Source organism: Eulemur rufifrons, chromosome 25 (genome assembly GCF_041146395.1).
Source record: "Eulemur rufifrons isolate Redbay chromosome 25, OSU_ERuf_1, whole genome shotgun sequence".
Lineage (NCBI taxonomy): Eukaryota > Metazoa > Chordata > Mammalia > Primates > Lemuridae > Eulemur > Eulemur rufifrons.
In genome coordinates this window covers 12139653-12167216 of record NC_091007.1, presented here as the reverse complement: position 1 = coordinate 12167216, position 27564 = coordinate 12139653, and the positions used below count along the sequence as shown (strand labels likewise).

Genomic DNA, 27564 nt, shown 5'->3' with positions numbered 1-27564 from the left:
AGGATTCTGTTTCCTCAAAAAGAATATAAAATATATCTCACTTGTCAGTGAGATTATTCCCATAAATGTATTGTTAAATCTCTGAGTGTGCAGGGATTAATCTACTGCCTGACTCAAGCTTTATTATTTTAAAAAAATTTTGAACTCATCTTTTGTTTCCAGTTCCCCTTGCCAGGAACAGATTTTGTTTGGTGACTTATAGAGAAGAATGCTGACATACTATCCTTTAGGCTCACCAAGATGGCTTATTCGTGAGTACCTTGAGTCAGTGAACTATACTATATTGGTTTTTTAAAAGATAACTCAGAATCTGATATCCAGTAATAGAAGGTAATACAAACCATCACATTGAAACTAGACTTTATTATATTTTTTGTCACTTCATTTGCTTATGGTTTATAATCTCACAGAAAAAAACATATGTTATTGACATCAAAGAAGTCGCAGTTGATTTTATCCCAAAAGGCATCTGTCCACTTCAAATACTACAAACATACATTCTTTCTTGGGGACACAATACTTTTTTAAAGTTTACTAGAATTCATTCATAATTTACTAATTTTTTTTTTTTAAAAAAACAAGTTTTATTGTGGTGTTGGTAACAAAAACCAAAATTCAATTAAGGACAGTTTGACTTTTATAAATTTCCAAAAACAAAATTACTTTATAAAATTAATAAGTTAATGAACTAAAAGACACACACTTCACCTAAGGAAAACAATACTTAATTTACAAATCACCATAGAGTGCAACAAAAGAAACAAAGTGAGACCACATAAAATCATTTCTGAAGGATTTTGAGGGTGCTAACTTAAATTTTAATATTTTGTTCATATATAGCCAAGAGGAGGAGAGAAAGCCAACCTAGGATCAATCCAAAATTCTGCAGGAGAAACATCACCCAGGGTCGTTGTGTTTGAACATGAGTCATCTCAGGAAGCTAAAAAAAGAATAAAAAACCAGAATAAGATCCAGATATATTCAACTGCTGGGAAAAGCTCGGTGGGAAAACATGAGAGACTCTGTTATTCAGAACTTAATAACCTTTAAAATTCCCCAAACAGTTAGAAAATGCTTAATACCTACTCGACCACAGTTTTGAAATGGAAGCCAAATTAAGCCATTTGATTGTGGTTGTAAGGATCCCAATATTGGTGCAGTCTTAGAATGACACAGTTATCAAGCAACCTCAATTCTTCTTGCTTTTGTTTTCAGAAAATGTTTAAATGTAAAATAGATAATACATAAAAGTATTATTTTTGACCGTTCTATTAAGGTTTACAAAACTTGTTAAATGCATGTTGTCGCAAAACACATATATATATGATCAAGCACATATAGATATAGATAGATGACCAAGCTCTTCCTGATCTTTAGAATAGTTAAAAAAAAAGAAATCACCTCCTATGGCTATATTTTATTATTAGAGAAGCTCACGGCACTGTTTCATGTTTGTGAAATGCTGTTAACACCATTTAGAGGGAAAGGTTCACTCAAGCATCTATGCGAAGTGCACCAGAATATTCTTATGTCATATTTTTTTGAATCCTCAGACATTCAGAATGAGGACATCTGTTTCTGACATAGTCATTCCTATTGGGGTGCACACTCAGGTCAACAAAGATTGGAGATGTAACTCAATCCTGGCATTACTGACATTTTGGATCAGATAGTTCTTTGTTGTGGGGCTCTTCTGTCCACTGTAGCATGTTTAGCAGAATCCCTGGGCCTCTACTAGAGTCAGGATACCTCTGCCTCAAGTCATGACAACCAAAAATGCCTTCAGACATTTTGGGGGCAAATGTCCCCTGGGGAATAAAAATCACCTCCCGTAGAGAGCTATTAGATTATTTTAACTGCCAAATAAAAGATCAAGCACATAAAATATGTAAGGGCTTTAGATTTATGGCAATAGAAAACAGGTCGACACGTTTTTAACCGTCTGTAAAGGAGCATCCTGAATGTTCTGTTTGGGTGTGCTTGCGATGGGTGTTTCCTCCTCTTCATTAGTTAATTCGACAGAGTGAGGATTTGGATTATTGTGACCTGGTATCTCACAGCCCAGCATGAAGCAGTGACAAAGTAAGAATCCAAAACTGCTCTTCTAATGAATGGGTTTAAACAAATTACTGACCCTTTGGTGTTTTGAAGCCATGTTTGAACATGCTACTTTAGAGAAGCCCTATATGATTCACCAATATTATAAATTTAAAATGATATCCTGAAAATAATCTATAGAATGCAGATGAAACACAATCCAATTTCTGATTTTGTAGTAAAGGGGCTTAACAAAAAGAAGCTGAAACATTTGATTGTATATTTCATATGTTATATATATTTTAATTACATTTATTTAATGTTTAAATTAGATGTACTTGTAGCGAGTTGATCCGTATGGTTAACAATGGGTTTATGATAACCATAAAGAACTCTAACAATTCAACAGAAAACCAAACAACTCAATTTAAGAATGTGCAAAGGACTTGAACAGACATTTCTTCAAAGAAGATACACAAATGGCCAATAAATACAAAAAATGATGCTCAACATTACTAATCATTAGGGAAATGCAAATAAAAGCCATGGTGCTGTACTACTTCACAGCCATTGTGATGGCTATTGTCTCAGTCAGTTTGGGATGCTACAGTAAGATATCATAGACTGGGTAGATTAACAACAAAAATTTATTTTGCACAGTTCTGGAGGTTGGGAAGTCCAAATTCAGATTACTTGCAGATTTATTATTAAGAGGGTGAGGGCCCTCTTGCTGGTTTGCAGAAGTCTGTCTTCTCTTGTATCCTCACGTGGGGAAAGGATAAATCTCTAGTCTATTTCCCTTCTTTTAAGAACACTAATCCCATCATGAGGAATTAATCCCCTCATGACTTTATCAAAACCTAATTACCAATCAAAGGCCCTGCATTTCCTAATCCCACTGGGGATTAGAATTTGAACATATGAATTTTGGGATGACATAAATATGCAAGCCATAATAGCTATTCTTTTAAAAATTAAAAAAAGACTTAAAAAGAAAAAGAAACAGAAAATAACAAATGTTGGTGAGGATGTGGAGAAATTGCAACCTTTGATGTGCCTTCCTTGTGGGTATACAAAATGGTGGAGCCACTATGAAAAAGAGTATGGTGGTTCCTCAAAAAGTTAAAAATAAAATCACCGTATCATCCAGCGATTCCACTCCTAAGTATATACTCAAAAGAATTGAAAGCAGAAACTCAAAAAGATATTTTTATGTCCATGTTCATAGCAGTATTACTCACAATAGCCAAATGTCCATCAAGGGATAAATCAATAAATGATATACAAATAGATATACATACAATGGAATATTATTTAATCTTACAAAGGTATGAAATTCTGACACATGCTATAACATGGATAAAACTTAAAAACATTATGCCAAGAGAAATAAACCAGATACAAAAGAACAAATGTTATATGATTCCACTTACATGAGGTACCTATGGTTGTCAAATTCAGAGAAACAGAAAATAGACCATTGCTTGCCAGGGACACTGAGGGGAGGAGGGGAATGGGGCATTATTATTTAACGGGTACAGAGTTTCACCTTGGGAAGATAGAAAACTCTAAAGATAGATAATAGTGATGGTATAACATAAATATAGTTAATGATGTACAACAAAAAAATGGTTCAAATAGTAAATTTTATATCATGTGTATTTTAACACAATAAACACACTCATGTATTTCAAAGCTTTGCTTTAACTGTTTAGCTTTTTAGATTATTGATTAACTACTTAGCTTTCTAGGTTATTATAATATTAATATTGTTGTTTAGCTTTTAAGCTTATTGCAATATAAATATTATAAAATTATTATATTACAGTATTTATTGAATAAAGAAGCTGGACCTGGTTGGGGGAGTTTACCTATCTCCATGGAGATGAGGTTTCAGCAGCTACAGCATGTTAGGAAGGCCCTCTACAATTTCTCTTTCTACAACATTCTGAAGAATTAAAATTAGCTCTGAAATGTTTGCTTGAAAATACTATACAAATTCTTGCTTTGAACAACCTCCCAGGAGTTTAATTCAATAAAATTTGAGCATGGCTATCCTGTGTTTATTATGTACGTTTTTCCTTTTCTTTTATGGAATTCATTTTTTTGGTTGTTCCTTCTTTTGACATCAATAACAAGAGGGATGTCAGAGTGTGTTCTATTTTGGAATCATATTTGATTAGTAATAGTAGGATCCTCAACACATTACTATGGTGACTCAACAATATTCCGGAATTGGGAGATTTTTTTCTCATTGACACAGGTCTTATTTTGAATTTAGGCCTTTTTCAATTAGTAGCTGTGTTCAAAAAAAAAAATTTAATATAACAGTTTTAATTTTCCTTATCAAGCAAAAAAGCCAGGATCACAGCTTCCAATGTATCTGGACAGCCAAACCAGAGGCTTAAAGACTGAAGCATTGCAAATTTTATTTGCTGAATATTTAAATACAGAATCTTATAGGCCTATAAAACTTTCCAATGGGGTCTTCCCTAAGCAACTCAGGAAGCAGTTTGCAGCAGAAGATAAATGAAAATTTCTCTTTTGAAAACTGTGAATTATAAGATAAAGGTCTCATCATTGCCACATACGATTAGGAGAGACAAAACTGTTACCCGCTTTTAACCTGTATTTAATAATTCACTTCTCCATTTTTTTCCTTAGGGGAAGTGCCTCAAATTCTTATTTGTATAGCTCAGCAAAGACAGACAGCAGCCAGCTTTAGTACAGTTGATCCTTGAACAATGCTGGGGTTAGAGCACCAACCCCCACACAGTCGAAAATCTGAATATAAGCTTTGACTCCCCCAGAACGTAATTACCAATAGTCTACTGTTGACCAGAAACCTTACCAATAACATAAAGTCAATTGATGCATATTTTGTATCTTATATGTATTATAAACTCTGTTCTTGCAATAAAGTAAGCTACAGAGAGATTATGAAGGGAGAGAAAATATATTTACTATTCATTAAGTAGAAGTGGATTATCATAAAGGTTTTCATTCTCATCATTATCACCTTGAGTAGGCTGAGGAGGAGGAGGAGGAAGAGCAGGGGCTGGTCTTGTCCCAGGATGGCAGAGACAGAAGGAAATCTGTCAGTGAACCCACGCAGTTCAAACCCGTAGTGTTCAAAGGTCAACTGCATTTTTTTTTTAAAGAAATGATTACTTTGGAAGAGATGCATGTATGCATGGTTTGAAAGAAGAACTTGAAGAAAAGAGCCATGAGGAACAAGAAAATACAAACTTTCTAGTGGTCAATTTTTTAAAAGTTACTGAGAGAGTTCAGCCTTGATGGAAGTTGGATCTACTCATCATTTTCTCAGTACAAAATTTCTAAGTGTTGGGTTTGACCGATTTTTACAAAAAGAGAACAGAAGTCTTTCAAAATTGTTGGTAAGAATGATTCATACTTCTTGCTTTTATGAAGAAATAATTGTGTATGTTCAATTATATTAATTTTGCAGCCTGAAATGGGTTTTAAATGCCTGCCATTTCTTTCTCAACAAAAAAGAATATTTAATGCAATGCTAGTGGCACTCATTGATTTTAATATTGGTTGAAAACAAATATATATATCAAGGTTACTTTGTATATCTTTTTCAAACAAAATATCAATATCCTCTTCCTGCAGATGGATAATGTTGAAAAGGATCACGCCTAGGTACTGCCCAACTTCAAAGAAAGGATGACTCACTAGGTTTTTGGGTGGAGAAAAGGTTCATTGACGAGACCCCAACTTGGTGATTGTAGATCATTGGCTGAACTGCACTGGACATGCTTCATTTGGACTATTGATTGTCCTATTTATTGACTAGATTTCATATGCAGATCTTATTTTTTGCATTTTTTGGTATGTTTTAAAGGCAGTGAATCTTAAACTCGTACTCTAAATACCCTTTTCACCCTACCCTCTCACATAAGAAAATTATCTGGAAGTTGGAAAATGCTCCATGGAAAGTTCTGGCTGTGATATTACTTCTGGAAGACACTTCTCAGAAGAGCATTGCTCCATAAATTGCTCTAAGTGACTGCTCTTCATTCTAGCTGTCTCCTTTCCTGTGATTAAGAGAAGTGAAATAAGGTCTTGAAGAGGAAAAGAAGTCTTAAAGGCACAACCAAAAAAAGTGTGTGGGAGAAGAAGAGATCTGGAAAGGTACGCGGTAAAGGAGATTGGTGGAAGAAGGAGGTTGAAAATAGGGTCCACTTGCAATTAATTTGCTTTGGATGTGCATGGAGGGGACATCTGAGTTTTGTTTTGGCATGAATGGGCAACACGCTTCCTTCTCCACCACCTGACTCCCAAGTTACAGCTCCTCGGCCAGCAGCTTGGGTTCTATTTACATATTAGATCTTGGGCAGTTGTCCAGTTCCCCCCATTCCGGGGCCATCTCTAGTTACATCTATGGTGATAGCCCCCTGGGGTTTCTACAGTCCTGTTGCCACAGAAACAGTTTCCGCAGGATCTAAAATCTTAGGAAAAATGCCTAAAGGTTCCAAACTTTGCTTCAGATCCAAAATAAACCTTTCCTTGGCCTAACCCATTTATGTTTTTTTTAAATTAATTTATGCCTTAAATAATAAATTATTTAAAAATAAAGTCTCTCTTATCCAAACTGCTGGGGGAAAAAATATTTTGAGGGTTTGTCTTTTCCTTCTATTTGAGTAATTTTGTACAAACTTCAGAGAAGTTGGATATGAGAAATTCTCTAGGCTTCCAGTTCTGAGAATTTTCTTAGAAGGAGCTTTAGGTTCTCAGACAGAATGTAATGTTGGCTCCATTCTTAATCACATCAATATGAAGATTAGTAGCACAGGGATGTATTATCTGTTAACAAATGACCACAAACTTGGTGGCTTAACACAACACAAACTTATTATAATTCTGTCATCAGTCTGACATGGGTCCCACTGGGCTGATACCCACGTGTGGGTAAAGTTGTGTTCCCTCCTAGAGGCTCTCAGGGCAATCTGTTGCCCTGCCTGTTCCAACCTCTAGAGGGCGCCTGCACGCCTTGGCTCCTGGCCACTTCCTCCATCTTCAAGGTCAGCAATGCTGAATCTCTCTCACCTTTCTTCCGTCATCACATCTCTTTCTCTGACCACAACTGGGAAAAGGGTCTCCACTTTTAAGGATCCTCTGATTTCACTGTACCCACCCAGATAGTCTTGGACAATCTCCTCCATCTCAAGGTCCTACACTTTCACATCTACAAAGTCCCTTTTGACATGTAAAATAACATATTTACAGTTTCCCCCATTAGGATGCATACATTTTTGGAAGGCCACTCTATCTACAGAGAACAAATCTAAGGAAATATTTGTAGTAAACGTGAGACTATGAGAAAGACAGTGAACCAATAGAACCGGTTATAAGATTTAGAAAAAGTGGACAAATGCATACTAACCACAGAGACTGCCGACAATTCTCCTGTTATGTGCAACTTCAGATACTCTATCTAGGACCCACCTCTTTACTTTCCAAAAGGTAGTTAGACAGTAAAAGGAAGGAAAAGATATTCTGTGCAAACAGTAAGAAGGAAAGCAGATCAGACTATATTAACATCAAAGGAGAATTCAAGATAAGTAGTTTTACCAAAAATAAAGAGGGACTATTCGGGGTAGTAAAAGTATCAATTTAGCAAGAAATCATAACAACCCTGCTATAAACTGAATCTTTGTATCCACCCCCCCCAAATTTATATGTTGAAATCTTAATATCCAATGCAAAAGTATTTGGAAATGGGGCCTTTGGGAAATAGTGTCCTTAGAAGAAAGGTCTCTCGTATGCCTACTCTCACTCTTTCTCTATCATTTGCCATGTAAGGACAGAGCAAGAAGGCATCTGTCTGCAAACCAGGAAGGGAGTCCTCACCAGGAACCAAATCATCCAGCACCTTGATCTTGGACTTCCCAGTCTCCAGACTGTGAGAAGCAAATTTCTGTTGTTTAAGTCACCCAGTCAATGGTATTTTTGTTAAAGCAACCTGAACCAAGACAACTGCTAGATATGCATGCATCAAATAAAAGCTTCACATGAAGCAAAGTAGGCAGAACCAAAGAAACAGGCAAACCCATAAATATGGGTCAATATTTTAACAAGCAGAGACAGTAATAGTATGGAATTTGAAAACATGAACACTATCAACCAGCTTAACTTGACATTCGCAGAACCCCATACCCAATAACTTGTCTATATTGATGTACTTTTCAAATGTACATGGAGCCAAGATTAGACTATATCTGTATTTTTTTATGCTGGGTCGTAAAACAAGTTTCAAAACATTTTAATGGACTGAAATAATATAGAACATATTCTCTGACTAAGAAGGAATTAAAGTCAACAACTAAAAGATATTTAGAAAGCTTCCAAATAGTGATTAGGCAACATACTTCCATATAACCCATGGATCAAAAAAGAAAAAAATTATATGAGAAATTCAAAAGCATTTCAAAATTATCAGTACTGAAAATACAACATATTAAAATACACTGGATTCAGCAAAGCCAGTGTATCAATGGAAATTTATAGCTTTAAGTGCTAATATTAGAAAAGAAAGATTTAATATCAATGATATAAGATTATACCTCATAAAGGAAGTAAAGGGAAAATTAAATACAAAGTAAGAGGGAAAGAAAGATTAGGGCAGAAACAACTAAAAAATCATAAAGAACTGATACATAGCCATTGCTAGATTTTCTATTTGTGGAACTTAAGCCTCCTATTCCTGTAAACTCAGGCACTGTCAGATCACAGATCCTTGTTTTTTGCGAGAATGCACTGGGGAATACCATAAAGTTTCCAGTGAACTTGAAGCTATCATTATCACCTGGTCAGTTGGGTCTCTTTATACGGGGCCAAAAAACAGAGGAAAAAGTTACTATGCTGGTGGGAGTAGTTGTCACTGACTACCAGGAGGAGTTAGTGCTACACAGTCAGGAAAGAAGGAACATATCTAGAAACTGAGGGATTCCTTGGAGCATCTCTTTGTGCTTCTATGCCTGGTAACAATGATCAACAGGCAACTAGAGGAAATGGCCTGACAAAGACAAAGCAACTGACTCAGACCCTCGGTGAAGACCTGGGTTGCCCCTACCAGGAGAACAATCTAGATCAGCCAAAGTGCCACCTGGAGTGAAGCAGAATCAAGATTGGATGCAGGAGGACAGAGATGAAGATGATGAATGTCAACTATGGCCTCAAGACCAGCGGGGTTTGGAGCTTGTTCCACCAACTATTTTGTATTAAATCTTTGTGGCATTTTTGGTTGGCTACCTCCATGAAGGGACTTTGGGACAGATGGGACTTCAAAGGGAAGGAGGGCATGAACACACTGAGGGGGAGCTGTTAATGGCCATCAAGTGTGTGCCACTGCAGATTCTCTCCGCCCCATCTCTGCCCCTAGCCACTGCTACAAAGATCAGTTCCAAGGAAGAGTTGACTAGTTTTGCATAATCTCGCTTCCAGCCCACACTGCATTCCTCTTTCTCCTGCCCTGGGCTTCTCTGATGTGATGGCATGGGCCTCCCACTGGCAATGCTCTTGGCACCCAAGTATGTATGACCTGCAAATGAGCAGGGGTGGGTGGGGGTTAAAGCTTGTGGGGCCAGCGTTGAACAGGCACAGCAGGAGTCCATTGATAAAGCCTCTTTCATTCCCAGCTAAACTGTCCAAGGCACATTTCTTAAGCCCCCTCAGAAGGTCCTGTATGATAGAGTCCCCACCGTGCTGGTCAACTTAATAAAAACACATTGTTGTATTGCCTTTTGTTCCTTTTCTGTTTCACTTTGTCTGCCCTTCACTTCTGCTCCCTGGGATCACCTCCCAAATGAATCGCTTTCACACTTGCTTTTGTTTTTGTGCCTTTGCTTTGGGGAAAACTCAGTTTAGGACACTGATCTTTGTAACAGAGCATTCATTTCCTCTGGCCACCCAGAGCTGCATTCATTCTTAACTTTCTTTAGAAATAATTCAATGCAACTGGGAGTCAGTGTGCTTGGATAAGGCAATCCTCTTTGGAGAATTAAGACTGGCAGTTTTCCCTAGGGAAGACTTTCTTCTCTGTTGACATCATTGCTAATGGTCCCATTTTGGTCTCTGTTTTTTTTTTCTTTTAGGAGTTTGAAATACGATGCCCAACTTCTTTGAAACAAACAAGCAAAACAAACATCTAGTTAGTCTTTTCTCATTAACCCTGCTCAGAAGGTGCCTGGTAAATATCCAGGATTTAGCAAATAACCCGTATATGAAAGAATTCCCCTTTACCCATTAGTTGCTGCATTTATTTTCTTTGCTGTTTCACAGAGTCTCGAAACCTTGTTTTCTTCCCTTTAAATGACAGCCTATTTTCTTTGGCACATCCCCAAGAGTACAGCAACAGTCAAACTCACTGCTATGTGAAAGAGCTGTATTTATTTAGAAGTTACTCAGAAGGCCGTGAGAGTAGGGGACCTGGATTGTAGGAAGTAGCCCCAGGAAACTCAGTGTATTTTCTTTCCTGTCTTTTTGTCAGGATGCTAGTTTTTTTCCTTGGCCAATAGTAATTTGCGATAAGGTCAAGATTCATGCTAGTTGGAATATCATAGGATATCAGTCACGTTGCTTTCTTATAAGCAATTGCTTACCCTTACAAGATGGAACATTGAGGGGGAAATGACATATTTAGCTCAGGGTTCTACATGACAAATGGGTTTTGATAATCTTCCCAGATTAATTCTGGGAGAGCAGACACCATAACAAAGAAAAAGAATGGACTACGTACATAGACATCCATCATACTTGAAGAGAGATTCAGTCTGTGTTAAAAACAGAATAAACTTCAAAAGAATACAGCAACTGCCCCCAACTGACCCATAAAGAGAAAAGAAATTCGAAATCAAACGCTGAAAATCAGAAGGCTTAGGAGCGAATTTGAGGATTGATATGTAGACATTTTCAACAAAGGATAACTCATTACAGGGTGAGTGACAGTGTGTTTTTGAAGTCATAAAAGGCTAGAAATCGAGATTTCTCAAATTGGAAGGACGGTAGGATTCTGTAACATTGATCTCGGGGTGGGGAATGGGTTCAGAAAGGGAGTAAAATCTGTTCCACTTTTAGCTTCATTATCAAAATTAGGAAATCTTCTGAGCATCACGAATAATGCACAAGAACATTTCTAAACATGGAAGTATGTTTGGAGTTTATCTCATCCATGTGAATCTCATTAAGAATTAAGAAAAACAACCAGAAACTTAGAAGCCCTTATACCAGGCTTTAAAATGGTAGTGCTTACTTTCAGAGCTCCCTTATTAAAATCTACTTCAAGAAAGCACTGTTATTCCGGTGGCATCAGCACAGGTTTCTGTCTCCCATGTATCTTTCCTAATGAAACATTTATTTTTGCTTACTTCCAGGACAATGTCTGGATTCAGCCGTGTCACTATCAATCCCAATGGATCTGTTCCATATATTACCTTCAAGGCTGTTTATTTTACTTTTTCTTCTCCAGGATACAGATCATAACATATTTGACTTCTATTCACGTTGATTTTTTTTAGACATAAGTATTTCTTTTGTTAATTTCTTTCAATTTTATTTGCCTTATTCCAACCCATGAAAAAGGATAATCGTTACGACTTTTACCTGAAGATATTTAAGTTGTAAATGAGGCCAAGAGTGATCTTCAAAAAGACTGTTGTATCTTCCAGGGACCAGAATTTAAGAGGCAAAAGAACATGAAATTTCCCAGGTTCAATTCTCCCATAAGATTATAGACAATGAAAAGTAATGACTGAGTTATCATTAGTGTCAGCAAGAAGCCCTTTAGGAACCATATGTTGTAGTTTTAGACACCAAATACTACAATAATCTTTCTTTCTCATTTAACCACCATGATAGCCCTTTGGCAATTAGAAGTTAAAGAACAAAATCATTATTTTTAAAAATTCAGTCATCAATTAAGACAAACAGCTATTTAATTCCATGACAAATTCAGTGGAACTACTTTGCATTGTATAAATAAGATAGTGAGCTTTTTAACAGAACTTTTTAATTTTTAGCTGGAAGTATAGGTGTCATATATAGATTCAAAAGTGGAACAAAATGAGCTAATGACCACTTTCTGATAAAGGTTCTGTTCTTTCCACTTAAATTCGCTAAAATAGTATCAATGTTTTCTGTATCTCAAATTATGTTCTTTCTACCTACAACTTGCCTTTTTGGATTATATATAAAGTATTTCCTTAGTAGTTTTATATTATTATCTATATTCTTCTCTTTTCCCTAATTATCCTTCCATTTTATTGCTTTATCTCTGCTTTACATTTTCAGTGTTTAGAAAAACAAAACAGAAAAGCCATGAAGCTTACCATTTCCACCAAAGATAAATATAAGAACATCCCAGCAGTGACAGTGAAGATCCAGTCTTGAACACAGGGATCAGCTGACACTGAAAGGCCAACATATAGTCCTATGAAGGCAGTTAGAGCACTTATGAAATTCATCAGGATGGCAGTCTTGATAGAAAGTCCAGAGCTTAAGAGCACAGCAAAGTCTCCTGAAGTTTAAGGGAAAGAGAAAATAGAATCATCATTTAACTGATGATGGCTTTGGAAAAAGTAACGTGCTATTAGGCTGTTTCAAATGTCAGCAACTGGAACCAATTTTATAAGTAAAGTTGAGTGATCAGTTAATAAAATGCTTCCCTATTTTTCTCTAAGATTCATAGCCAACTCATGGCACTATTAGGAAGTTGCATTTCAAGAGTTCTATTCCTTTCATTGCTCGTAGAGATAGCATATATAAAGAGGTCTGTGACATACTCTTTAGTTTCTGATATCCTGTGACTTTTTTAACTTAGATAAATATAAAATAAAGTCACTTGCTCTCCCAGGGTTTCTGAATCTTTTGGCTTAGAAACTTGCTAGGTGAAATCACAACAGTATATGAGCTTTTATTATTCATTCGTGCATGAACTGCTATGGGGGAAAAAAAACTACTTAATAGATTTTTTTTAGCAGCCCCCCTCCAATAGATTTTTAAGTAATTGCAAAAGTTGGTTATGAAAACAAATTTTTTCTTTAGAAAATGGTTTTACTGACTTGATGATTATAGGAAAATGAGCTTATTCTCTGCACCTTCCCTCCAAAAGAACATTGACCTATTAGTAAATCTGAGAGCATCTGTTTCTTAGTTTCAGGGATCGAGACTGAAATTCAATGAAGAGACAGCTGGGAACCTCAGTTTCCTAGTTCCATTGCATAATTGGTCCTATGAACAAGTCTTGAAACATCTCTGCTGGCCTGCTGCAGATTGTCACCCTGTGGTTTGGCGTTGAGGATCAGAGTCTATACCACTGTTAGAATAGCTAAAGCTGGGGGTAGGCTTCTAGACCATGCATTTTAATGCATTCAGGAAGGATTCTGGATAAACTGCTCCAAGAAAGATGGGTCAAAATGAGTCAGTGGCAGGACTTTCAGCAACAGACATGAAGCACAAGAAGGTAAGAGCGCCCAAGGGCCTGTGTGGGCCTGACAGTGGAAGTGGAGAGACTGCTGAGTCCTCTTCCTTGGGGCACATGTGTGCCAGGCCAGCTTCTGTAATTCTGAATCTGTTTCAGAAAATGTCCATTTTGTCCCATCTTGGTTCCTGGGAGGCATGATTGGAATTACAGGGCTATTAAGATTATCCAGAAAAAGAGTCCTGTGTGCATCTGCCACCCCACACCTGTCATTTCAATGTTATGCTTGGCTTTCAACATTGTGTCCAAATCAGGTTGATGAAACCATGGTTTGGTTTTAATTTAAATGTTATTTTATCTCACTGGCCTATTTGCTGACATAATGGGTAAAGTTCCCCTCTAAATATTTTCCTATATTTAATATGCAGATTTTCAAGTCCTTGCCAAAGCTCTTGCAAGTGAGGTTTCTCCGAATGACTCTCTCCAGAATGCAAAAAGAGTCATTTCTGGCCCTGGGAAAGATGATAAAAGAGTCTAATTCAATTTTATCAAGATACAGGAATTTTTTTTTTTCGCTAGTGTTCTTCCTCTTCTAGTTTAAATAAATTATAAACAGAAAGCATTCATCTTTCAGTTGTATGTTGGAAAAAGAACCACACTAAACCATAGCTGGAAATACATCACGACTTTTTCAGCAAGCAGGGAAGAGCAATTCCACAGCTGACCTCACCCATTTCGTGTGGAATTTCATGACACAAGATAGCAACTGTGGTGGTCACTCCTGATTCCGATGAGGATGAGAAGGCTGCTCCTATCACTAGGCCATCTGCAAAATTATGCAGGCTGTCCCCAACCAGAATCATTATTGCCAACAAGCTAATGGCTTTGCCTAAAGAACCAAATGAAGATGCAAGAAGCATTAATAGATCACCATACATGTTACAGAATCCTTCCAATCCAACCAACTTTCCCATTCACCCTTGACGTTCTTACACTGCATCTGATTAAATAACCCCACATTTTGTTTCAGCTTTCAAAGTCAGTACTGGAGATGCAGATATGGTAACCAACATGCTTCAGTGTATGGGCAGTGCTTTTCTAACTGGTCTAACTAATGAGATAAAGTAACGAATGCCCACACATCATTTATCATCTTGTCCAGCTAGGCCAAAAGAAGAAAATAAAAACAATGTTATAACCTCCCCAAATACCACTGATGACCTTTCCATCCGTGTCTTTTGTAATGCATTTTAAAAATAATTTAGGAACTTTGCTATAGACTGAATGTTTATGTCCCTTCCAGAAGTTGTATGTTATTCCCCTAGTGTGATGGTTCAAGGAGGTGGGGCCTTTGGGATGGGATTAGTGCCTTTATAAAAGAGATGCCAAAGAGCTCTCTTTCCCCTCAGCCATGTGAAGACACAGCAGGAAGGTGCCATCTATGAACCAGAAAGTAGTCCCTTGCTTTGCACCTTGATCTTGGACTTCCAGGCTCCAGAGCCATGAGAAAGAGCCATCTACTCTATGGTCGTTTGTTGAAGCAACCTGAATGGACCAAAACAAACCTTCCTGTGGAATGTCATTAAAACAGAGTCTATTTTGCAAAACTGTTCCCCTGAGTCAGATTGTTCCTGGGTTAATCTTCCTGTGGCCACTATGTGATTGTTTTCCCTTTTGTGATTCATGCTAATGACTTTCTGGAAGTGCCTCATTCACTCCCCAGTGGCAATCACAATAGAACCAGAACCAATTCTTCTGGTCCCAAAGTTAGCTTTGGAACAATTACTCAATGTTCTCATCCTTCTGCAAGATATCTTTCAGTATTAGATCAGTTAGATATTGAACAAAATAATGACAGGCTTTCATTTCCATGAGATTCTATTACATAATACATGTTATCTGATCAGGAGAGAGTCAATGAAATAATTTTGGTCATAATTGGGTTCAGGTTTTTAATGGACAAATTTCTGTTTTGATAAACCTAAATCATATGTTAGTATAACCTAATTATAGGGTTGAATGACTCACAGACAGAAAAAGTGTGTTGTGGCAGTAATCTGCCCAGGTGCACTTTTTGATCAGGACAGTCGTTAATCAATTAATTGTCATAGTCTAAAACCTCATTAATTACTCAGTTCGATATATACTGTGTCCCAGACAGGTGTAAGTAGTAGCTGTTGTTACTGTTAGAACTGAAGACATTATTTTAATAATTATGCTGAATAAAAATAGAAAAAGGTTACCTCCAGGTTTCTGTTACATGGTCTAAGACTGCAACAGGGACGGTGTTATCATTTTGTTTGCTATTTTATTTGGAGAATCTGTGATTCATTTTATATCCCACACCATAAAATAAGAAACTTCAGTAAACGGCAAATATAGCCCAGATTATCATCCAAGAGATAGCTACACTGTGTTTGCAAATGTGTCTTGAGCATTTTACTTCAGAAATCATGGTTATTTAGAAGTATCACTGTAAGACTGACTTATATTCTTCTTGTGATTTACTAATTTATTTTATCTTTCGTTAAAAATGGGCAGATTTCAGGCAACAGTCATAAAAACACAATCAATACAGAATTATTGAATTCAGGGAATTTTTATTGGCAGTGCCTGGAAACTCTCAGAGTCTAGAACGCTACCAGGTCACTTAGCAGTTACTGCCAATTTTCAGAAATAAAGCTCTTCTTTGTGAAAAGAAAATTAAAAAAAAAATTTAAAGTGATACATTTGACAACATTGCAGCATGCGAATAAAATTGTGATTTCCACATGCCTACATGTAATGTTGATATTAATAGCATCTATTTCAATGGATGATTTTTAGCCAATATATATTCTGCTAGGAAACAGTGTGGCCTATTTTTGCTGCCTATTATTTTGTTATCTCCGATTGTGGGTCTCTAAATGTCAGATCATGGATATGTAGCAAGCCACGAGGCAAATATACACATTTGCATGTAAGCCACAAAGAACACATTGTGCATATCTTAAAATAATTTAAGCCTTATTCAGTGAAACATAAGACAAGCATTCACTGGTAATTTAATGTGCTTGTACCAGATTATCTATAATATTTTGCCTTTACTCATGTACCTAGAAGTCATATTGAGTTCCACATTTCTGAATTATCAGAGGTTTTCCATAGTGAAATATAGGCTGGAAGTGGAATCATTTCACTTTTTGTTTATTTAAATCAGACTGTGGATGGGATTTTTGTGTCCTGTCTTTTGAAACACAAGTTCTACCGATGAGGTAACATGAAATAAGTAATCAAATATTTGAAGCTAATTCAATATGTTCCTGGAAAAAGGGCAGTTGAGTAATCTAATTTGGATTTGTTCACTATTCATTGTGTATGCCACGCTTGATAGGAAGTAGGAAGATAGGAGGCCTGTTTGAAAAAGACCATCGTTCTTCCTGATTCAGCATCCGCTGCCTGGCACTCTGCTCCTAATCAGACTTGGCATAGCCTTCTTTCCCCCTTCCTTTCTTTCAAAAGGAAAGTAAAAAAAAAAAAAAAAAAGAAAAGTCTATTGCAGACCTACTATGTGGCAGACATTCTAAAATTACTCTTGAAACTAAAAATTTAGAAGGAAAAATATTAACAATGTTCTTAAAGTAGAAATAGAATATATAATTACATATTTTGAATCAAATAAATTACATGAGTTATTATATCTAAAACACTTAGAATAGTAGTCATTACAATAGTGATCATTTTTAACAGTATTTCTATCCCATGACATTGCAAACTAAGGACAAAACTATGCTTATTTCATTCCCCAGTGCATACACAGTGCCTGAAACACGGCACATCTTCAAACATTTCCTGGATGAAAGAATGTGAGCAAATGCATCAATGTAGGAATGAATGGATGAGCACAAAGAAATTGTTGGTTCATTAGCATTTCTTCAGTTCCCCAGCGCTAAAGCTTACTAGCTATATACTGCTGACCATGACTTAACCCCTCTCACTATTGGTTTTTTCATTTGTATAATTCAGATAATGTTTATTCACACTGTCTCAATGACAATATCATAAATGAGACACTTACAGTGATGAATTTTTAGTAGACTGTGATATCAGATGAAAAACCAATGATGTGTCCACACCTCCCAGGGAAATAAAAGTCTCCATCATCATGTGAGAATGATTAAAAATAAGCCCTGATAAACATGTATGTATTTACACAATTGAAGTTTTCAAGGGACCGGTTTTAAACTATTGGGGAAAATATCGTTTTTAAAGAATGGGGTAAAGTTGGTGTGAATGTGTAGTATGATTGAGGGGTAGATAGAAATGGGTCTTTATGAAAAATCTCACTGCAAAGTTTTTAATGAAATACATATCCACTATGAAATCTACATGGTGTTGACATATTTATTTCACAACAGACAAACGTTTTCTATGGCACCTTCCACAGGTAAAGTTTAACGTTTGTAAAATTTGTACTCACATTTTCTGCTGGAGGCTGTCATACTGTCTATGGGAATTTCCGCTGCCTGTGAATCTTCTGGGCCTCTCTGTTTTAGATTAAAAAAAGTAAGTGATGAAAGATAAGTAGTGGTCATCACTTTGTTGAAAAAAATGAAACATCTGAAGAGTTATATGCTGATTTTCAGAAGACATTTTAATACTCCAGGTGTATATAGAACCCCTAAGTTTCATAGACGACATACAATGTACAGCTGAAGGTCTGTGGGCACAGGGCATGCTTTTTGTACTGTCCACATTTAGATGAAAATAGCACTCTTAGGTAGCTCAGAATCTTCTAGGAAGAGCTGAAGGCTATCAAGACTGTCTGTAATTTAGACTGTTAAATTATGTAAGCCTTTATGAAATTCAAAAGCTGTAGGAAAAAAAAATGATTCTTGACCTAATTTGGCACTTCTCCTGTATAGTGCATTGTGGATCTAGGATTCATCTCATCTGTAAGCAGATGGTGTACTCTGGAGAGAAAAGAAACCCTTGCAAATCCAACCCCTCATTTCATTCATTGCTGCATAATATTTTGTTCTAACTGCTTTGCCAGTCAAAGAATCTTGCCAATTAAACAAGTAAATCTACAGTCTTACAAAATACAACTATTAAAATTTTTTTTGGTCTTTTCATGTGACGGAGAAGTGAGACTTTGAAATTGGCCTTATGAGTTAAGATGACATGATTTTATTTCAGAGACTGACTCATAGTTCAATTTCTGGAAAGATACTTTTCCTCTCTATGCCTGAGATTCTGATTCTATTATATGAAAAAAAAAAAACTTTACCTGCCTATTAAATACATCCTTTTAAAAGCATATTCTTGTAATTATATCAACCCAAAGTTATGGAAACTTTGACACAAATTTAATGTGAGACATAAGAACCATCTTTATGTAAAAGAGAGAAAATAAACTTCACATATTACTAAAATTCACATAGTAGAATACTAGCAACTATTCAAAAGATATATTGATAGGCTATATTTGAAGAAGGATCACAAAGAAGCAACGTAGGACCTGTAGGATAGAGGTTCAGAGGAAATACACAGGCCTCTTACATGAAATTGGGTAGATACAGAAACAAAATACAATGTCATCCCTTTATGTTATATCAAAAGCCTAGTTATCATCAAAACACTCTGAAGATCTATTAAAAGCCAAGAATTCAAATATTTATTCTGGAATGTTTTGATTTGTTTTTCAAAAAAATTATATATTGTCATTCCGATGTAAAGGAATTTAGAGCCTAACATCCAAGACTCCTAGTTGAGGAGAATTGTCTTCAACCTACACTTTTCTGAAAAACAGGAAATAAAACCCATGGAACAATTCTAAAAGTTGACATGATTTCTATTTTGCTTTAGGTTGATCTTGAAGCTTTAAATAACAAAACGAATGGTGATTATATTAGTGAGCTAGAGTGTGCAAATAGTTCAAACTAACTTAGCTTCAGAGATTTACTAATATGCAGCTTGGAGCTCTGGATCCTTCAATCAAACAGAAGAAATAAAGTCAGCATCAAAGTGATTTTAAAACTAATCCCAGCCTGAAGTTACCATCTTTCAGACCACATTTAAAATACCTAAGCAATAAATATAATAAGGTTCCTAAAATAGTATTTTAAAGGAAATGCTTTGTTCAAAGCTCTGGGTGAACACTAGATCTGCAATCTATGGCCAAAGTTCTATCTTGCTATGCTAATGTCTCAGGAAGAGTCTACTCATCTCTCTACTCAGTTAGGAATCTACCCTTGAACTCTAAACCCCCTACACTCCAAGGCTGTGGTTATAGGAAGCAAGTTTTCTAACAATTATATATAACTTTCCTATTTGTCCTGTCTCTATACTTGTTATTTTAAGAATTAGGATGAGGATATTGTTTTAAACCTGATTGGAAGTTGCATTTTGAGAATGAACATGGAAGATTTTGTTGTGGAAAGTCCAATATAGTCAAAGGCACTCACTCACTACAAAATAGCTCATTGGGTAGAACCTGTTCTCTCATGTATTATAAAATGAACACCCCAGTCCTGGTTGCACTAACCAAATTCTTGCTCGACATGTATTTGCATCCACCTGGTCATGCCTGAGGATCACGCAGAATGGAAAACCTAAGGGCCAAGTGGTTTATGAAAACTTAAAATGATTAAGGACATGTATATTATGTCATTCTGATCTATGTGTGTTTCAAAGCTCTGCAGAGAGTTATGATTTGAACTGTGGAGAGTGCTTTTTGCTTGATAAAACAACTTCCAGGTCCTTGGTAAAGTTTTCCAAACAATAGCTATCATGGTCAAGAAGAGAAAAATCAGGAGTTTGGATTCTCTTTATACATACTACTGATTTTGATCTGTTCATTGAGGGATAAAGGAAAGAAGGTAATCAAATCAGTAGAATGCTTCAGATCATGGACCTACCAACTGGATAGTTGAAGCAGATTTGCCTCTGCCTGTCTGGTCACTTAAGTCAGAGTTGAGTGCAAGATGGTGGGAATGTCCCACGTGTCCATTAACCAATGACAGGCCCTGCTGGATGAGGATGGTTTAAAATTAGTGCTAAAGCCCAAAGAACAGAGGTGCAGCCTTTTTCAATACCACGGTTCTAGTTAACATTTTGCTGACTGGCCAAAGCGGCTGGTAACACAGAAAGAGAAGTGGGAAAATCTCAATGTGATAAATATTTGCAAAAATGCCTCACCTTAGAGAAGCACAGGCATGCTCTGAAATATGCATATTCAGAATGTCTTAAGAACGCAACTTCAAAAATGTCCAGTTATGATTAAAAGAGACTTGAAGAGTGGTAGTTTTTATGTTGTATTTTCTATTTACTAAAAAATTATATTTATACAAAATTAAATTTTGAATTCTTTGATGGAGACACCAAAATGATGATAATCGAAACTGTATTGCACCCTGTCTCTTCAAAAATGGTATCTCCAGAAATGTATTTGTCACTTAAACCACTTGTAGTTTCTAAAAACATTTGCATTCTTTTTATTACATGCACTATCATAAACCTTGAAATTATGTTCTTAAAACTCATTTTGAGTTCCCTGACAAGCCCATGGACAATATGAGTAAGCTCTACATTTGTGGATTTGGATGTTCAGAATTTCTTTCCCTCATTTCCAGCCTAACTAAATATCTAACTACTGTATTATGTCTAGATTGGTATGTTGGCTTTGTAATTTAGTTTTCCCAATCCAGAAATGCTAATCCTTTGTGCATGAATGAGGATTCTGTTATTGGTTTTTTAATGCTTCTTGAGATTAGAATTCTTTTTGTGGAGGTTAAATTCCTAAACCTTTAGGATATATGCTGTGATGGAACCTGGCATTCCTAGTCTCCAAATTGCTATAGCCCCAGGCCAAAGGAATACCCTGCTTTATTATAACAGAAAAAGTTTATAAAAGTTAATTTGCAATCTATTTGAAATCTTGACATCTGTTTGTTACTGAAAAGTTTCAAACATATAGAAAAGCTGAAAGAATTATCATGTGAATACTCAGATACCTACTTCGTGGACCCTACCATTATTTTACTAAATCTGTTTTATGGCATGTCTATCAATTCCTCTATTCTTCCATAAAGCCATCTTATTTTTTGATGCATGAGATAGAATTTTGAACAAATTTAGGAATGATAAACAAGTGCTGATATTTTAATGTTTGCTGTGGGCATAGGCATTATATTACATGTCTATGTTGCCCGTTGTTACATGAACAGGTAAAGAGGTAGGAATAAGTAGAAAACCACAGAGAACTGTAGAGCTCCCAGGACTTTGTAAGGAAAAATTGCTTTATTTTAATCTCCTGGAGTTCTTTGCAAGCATTTTCCTTTTTAACCATCCCAAACAGGCAATCTATTTTTCTTATACAGTAATGGACACAAGCAAAGGAAAAATAATCCACAAATGAGCCACACTGCTTTTTACATTTTATCGTATTTGTAGACGTTTATCCAATACAGGCACTGAAATAAATTATTCAAGCTGAAAAAGCGGTTTGCCCCAAATCCCATTCCTGAACTTCTTGTTTTTGTCATTTTAAACTCCCTCAAGATAGAAAATGACAGGTGATTCTGTGAATCTTCCAAGTTTTTGTTTGCTTGTTTATTTGTTTTTGGTTAGGAAGCACATCCAAAAGACTGGTTAGTAGCTAGGACATTGGGCCCCTTCATTTCACAGACATGAAATGATGTCCTGTTTCTAAACCAACCACGAAGGTTAATTAGAAGGTTGTAACAAGTACATTAACTGCCCGGCAACAGATGTTTAAAGAAATTAATAACTATACTTATGGTGAACCTGCCAGTTAGAATGGTCTCTGTATTCTTGAAAGCAGAGCTCCATCCCTTACATAGACAACGTTGTCCCTTCATGACAACATCATGAAGACGTTATTAGTCTTGAACAAGTATTTTTGAAATAAAAGATTATAAAATCCTAAAGCAAATGATTAGTAAAACATATAATACACTTAAAACATACCTTGTCATTTGGTGATACAAGAAGGACAAAACATTTTTCTATCAAGAAAAATCCATGGATGCCTCCAATTAATCCCAACAGTTTCCAGATATGACCTTTGCTTTCATGGAAATGTCCAGATTCTGGGGCTTCCTGCTTATGTAAACCAAGAACCTTTTAAGAAATGAAAGAAAAAAGAAATAACTTTTGATGACTTAAATATCAAACAGTAGGTACAGTGTTGCATATATTTAACGTTCATTCTAGGGACTCCCATAACTATTGAAATCACTCAGAGCCCAGCTTGCTTTTGGATATGTGAATACTTCCACTAGATGGTTAAATCAGGATCAAATAAAATGTCTACAACAGAAAACAAAGGAGAGCTTTGAATAGCTTATGCTAATGAACAGAATGAAGCCTTAAGCTTTATTTCAACAAATGGCCTGGATTTGTATCCATTCTCAGTCCTCTGGCCATATTTGTTTCTCAGGAGTTCCATCTGCATCTGTTTGCATAGTAATGCTTCATAAAAATATTAATATATCTTATATCCAGAATACCTGTATGTATACATTTCATTTGGGCTTTATTCTCCCCATGCCCCATTGCAATTAAAGTAAACTTTTAATAAATATTCAGACAAGTAAGAAATCTGCCCGGAAGACTTGTTCCCTTGCGTGCATACTATATAACCAGCAATATTGTCAGCTCTCTGGGACATGAAAGTATACAAGAAATACATTAGAGATTTTTCTCTAGTTGACTCATTTCATTGGCTGGTTCATCCCATTGGTTGACCTCACAATTTCTTGTGAGCTAGTAAATCACCATGTATCATATTTCTTCTCCAAGAGAAGGCAATTTGTGAGATAGCTCAGTGGTTTCTGGATTTAGGATGTGACTGACCATTAAATTAAAAAAAGAAAGAAGAAATTACACATGTGTAGATTGTCTGTATATACGCCCATACATATATGTATGCAGGCATTTATGTGTGTATCCACACATACATGTATGTAGGCATTTGTATGTGCATACATGCATGTACATGTATGTATATATGTGAGTATACATGTCTGCACATGTACATTGAGTATGTAGATGTCACTTAAAAACGACATATGTTAGTCAACTTTTTCTTTCAGTAAGAGCATTAAAGGATACCCACCTAATGCTTGTAATTACCATTATTTCACAAAATAGGCAACATCGCAATATCACAAAACATAAGAAAAACCCACAACCTGAATAACATGTAAATCTTTAAGTTGAATAAATTTAGCTGATTACAACAGGAAGTCATGAAAATAAGTATTTTTCTCATTTCCATGCAAACCTTTGAAAACTTGCCAGGGATCACTGATTTTTCTAGCTCGCCCCCACACTTATACTGCATCTTCTCCTTTCCAATGACTTTTTTCCTCATCTGTTTTCTCAAGCAAAAAACAAAATGAAACAAAACAAAACCCTGCCTTGTAAATTTCATAAAACCGAGCTAATCTTTTAAGCTCTCCTCTGTGACATGCTGTGCCCACCTCTGAGTCTGCCCAGGTTCCTGCATCTAAGGGACTCGGGCATCCTTGAGAGCCCTTTGCTGTTTCCTGGGCTCCTGGGCAGTAAACAACTCTGTAACCACCGCTGTGACCTAGAAAAAAAGACCTCAGCCATTGCCTCAAGCCAATAATAAGCCCTGAAATATTTCCAGAAAATTAGATTACGAGGGAAATTAAGACTAATAATGGTTTGTTTTATTTCTCCAGGGCTCACTTTGCGATGTTCAGAACACAGAATCATCATCAAGCCTCTAAGCAACAAGAGTCACCCTGTAGGAAACTGCCAGAGGCTTGTGGAAAATTTTAGCGTCTCAGGCTTTGGGAGAGGGGGATCATTGGCCCACAGTCATCATCCCCAGTGAGAGGTCGCACAGGGAATAGCTAACCTCATCTGGAGAGCTGACGAGGCCCGGCTGAATGCCTCTGCGACTCAGGTTTTAGTTTTGTCATTTCTGACAAATAAAGACGCCTCAGAAGACGTCAACAGAGGGCCAGCTTCCTGGTGCTTACGTGTTTCTTAAGGAAAAAAAATCTAGACAGGATTAGTCAGGCAAGGAAGAAAATTCCACTTTGATGGCTTGGATGAAGCGCCATTAACGATGGTACCATTACAGAGGAGGGCGCAGTCAAGGTTAGGAACAAGGGATGAGGTGGCACCCAGGCACTAGCAACCCCAGGAAACCATGGCCACCCCGAGGGCTCAAAGGGCTCAGAGCAGAGAAGAGCAAGGATGCATCTGATAGTGGGTGGAGGGAAGGTAACTGGAGAAAAACCAGCACAATGTCTTACAGCTCATTATTTTTTTTTTTATTTATACAGGGTGTCCCAAAAGTCTCCATGTAGAGGAAAAAGTTTGTAAAATTTTGTAATGAATATTTTGTAAATACTGGTACATTTAGCTACACTTTCCCATTTTCCATATGTATGGTGATTTTGGGGACACCCTGTAGATAATTAGCATATGCTTCCTGAATCTTTATAGGAATCTAGATCCAACCACATTTTCTTTCTTTTATCTCAAAAATAAGAATAGCATGCGGTGAATCTAATGTATGGTCATCTCTTCTCTCCTACACGGGCAGAGAGATTTTGGGGAAATAATGTTTTTTTTCCCTGTGGAAAACACTGACTGCTGTAAATGCACTCATTAAAGTCTCTGTAAAATTTCACGTAAATACCCCCAATGGTTAAATTTAGAGAGAAATCAGACACACTCCACCTGAAATGGAATAGAGCTGATTACCTGTGGGATGAGGTGGAGCAGAGCATCTCCAGAGAGTGTTCCAACGGCCAAGCCCACAAACAGCTGTAAAATGAGCTTGTAGTTCTCCTCGCAGCTGTGGAACAGGACCAGTGCCGTTCCGAACATGGAGCCCAGCGTGAGAAGGGTCACAGCCACCGTGCTGTAGCCATATTCTAAGTCAAAGCAGATCACAAAAACAGTCAGTGCTCATCAATGCTCTCTGTTCAGACCTCAGCTGGTGGAAATGCCAGAAGAATGTATGTTACCACAATTTAAATTTTAAAAAATTTTAAAAAGAGTTTGGAATGGTCCTGTACTGACATGGAGGTTGTATTTCATTCTACTAAATACTCACATTATTAAAACATCCCTAAAGATCTTCAACCAAGATGCATGTCCCATTCCTTCCCCAAATAGACTGTATATGGAAATGACAGTCTTCTCATTTTAATTTTAATATGGGCACCTGGGTGTCTAATAAAATTCAAAGCTGCCACTTTTTTTTATGGTAGCCACAAAAGGCAATAAAAGGTCAAGAATTCACAAGGACAAATTAGGGTATGACATTTTCCAGGCAAAGGGCAAAGTTTCAAGTTCTTCAATTCTTTTGTTATTCCTCTCCCCTTTGTCCTATGGGTTGCCACAGTGTGGAATTGGAGGAGAAAGGATGTTTCCTGAAGTCAGAACTTATCAAATCTTTTTCGATCCTCTGTGAGTTAGATTTCACCTGCTCTCGTGTAGGAAGGACAGCCTGAAAACCATAAAATCTGACTTTTGTGTCCATAGGACTCTGCTAATTTGCCCCAGGTTTCTACATCAGTGCCATGGGGTCTTGATTGGAGTCAGAAACTTGCAGACACGTTCTGTCCAAATGTTTCCCATTACTACAAGAGAACTTGACCTATCCACCAAGCCACTTCTGAGCAGCTACTTTGAAATGATCTGGAACTCTTGATCTATACATGGCCATAATAATTTTTTTCCTAGAAACTCAATTGAAGGTGGTGCTTAGGGATTGACACTGAACAATATTTTCTTAATGTCTCTCTCTGTCCTCTCCCATGTAACATCATACATTTCTGTAATTCCAAAAGGCCGATACAAGCCCTTCCCTATAATCATACAATACAACATTTTCAACTGAGGACAGTAATATTTTCCTAGATTCTTTAATGAGCATGACTTGGTATTTTTCTCAGCAAGACTATTCTTTAGAAGGGTCTAGATGTTCATTCGAAAGGGGATACAACTTTTTTCATAGATCTCACGTTCCAAACACTTTTCTGAATGTCCTGTACGTATCAGGTGTCACGTCAGGTGGTGGAAATATAAATGCACCCACGGAAGTTCCTTGGTGCCACAGTTCTGTCCTCGTCCCTTCTGTGAGCATCACCGACTGACCACCAAGTGCTGAATCATTTAGCTGTTCCCTATTAATGTAGCTTTTTTCCTGTCAGTGAATGTGAGATCTTAAATATTTCTGCCTGGCATGGTTTTGTTCATACAACATCTTCCAATGAGCCATTTGATGCTTCAGAACCCACTGTGTGTAGCCGAACCATGCAACTATGATGGGAGTTGCAGGCTACCTCAAAGAGACAGAAAAGCAGCTCTGAAAAATCTATACATAAGGTCCTCAGATGGATGGTAATACTTTAAGTGTTGGGTGCGTTCACTATCACATTTTCATTGTGTGTCATGGATGTTTTTAGGCCAACAATTTTAATTGTGAACTCTTAAATATACAGTGCTTTCAATTTTCTGAACACATTTTTATACACATTATGTTAAGGGATCCTGCGAAGCCTTATGATAAATTTCATTTACTGCAATGACTCTGTGGGATATAAGCAAGTCTGAATATTGAGCCCTTCACTTCCGGGGCTGCCAGCCACACCTGGAAGGCTGGTAGCTCCGTGGGTGGGCCACCTCCAACCCAGAGCATCCCAATGTGCTTTGGTTGACACCAGTGTGCCTTTGTTGTTAATATATGCCCTGATGTGAGAAAGAAAGCCCTGTAGAAGTTCACTGCTGGAGGATCTGGGAAGTAGAGAGATTGGTTAAGATCACAGAGTGGCTGCAGAAAGAAGGCATGACTCAGCTCTGAGTTTCTGATTCCAATGTTTATGTTCTTTCTTTTATACCATGCCACTTCTCAGCTATGGACTTCTAAATTGGTCTATGATTGAGTTAAACATAGGGGACAAAACTAATTTATATAAATTGTCTACAAAAGGTACTATATTCATTGAAATATATATGCATAGTGATTAGATAGAAGGACTCTGGACCAGCTTGCCTGGGTTTGGAATCCCAACTCCATCACTTACCAGCTG

The 27564-nt window shown here is 36.8% G+C and overlaps 1 protein-coding gene across 4 annotated transcripts in view; it reads right to left on the bottom strand.

The window, feature by feature from the left end:
• Positions 1–348: 348 nt before the first annotated feature.
• SLC39A12 (solute carrier family 39 member 12) overlaps positions 349–27564 on the bottom strand; it is a 46589-nt gene continuing 19373 nt past the window's right edge. For 2 of the 4 annotated variants that reach the window (XM_069458806.1, XM_069458809.1), the window contains 7 exons: positions 25229–25401; positions 22451–22603; positions 20380–20490; positions 17940–18006; positions 14211–14369; positions 12390–12577; positions 349–940 (listed from right to left, as the gene is read on the bottom strand). In XM_069458806.1, coding sequence (XP_069314907.1) covers positions 812–940; positions 12390–12577; positions 14211–14369; positions 17940–18006; positions 20380–20490; positions 22451–22603; positions 25229–25401 — 980 coding nt within the window. In that variant the 3' untranslated portion in view covers positions 349–811. The remainder of the gene's footprint in view (positions 941–12389; positions 12578–14210; positions 14370–17939; positions 18007–20379; positions 20491–22450; positions 22604–25228; positions 25402–27564) is intronic. The other 2 variants (XM_069458807.1, XM_069458808.1) reach the window with 2 other exon arrangements.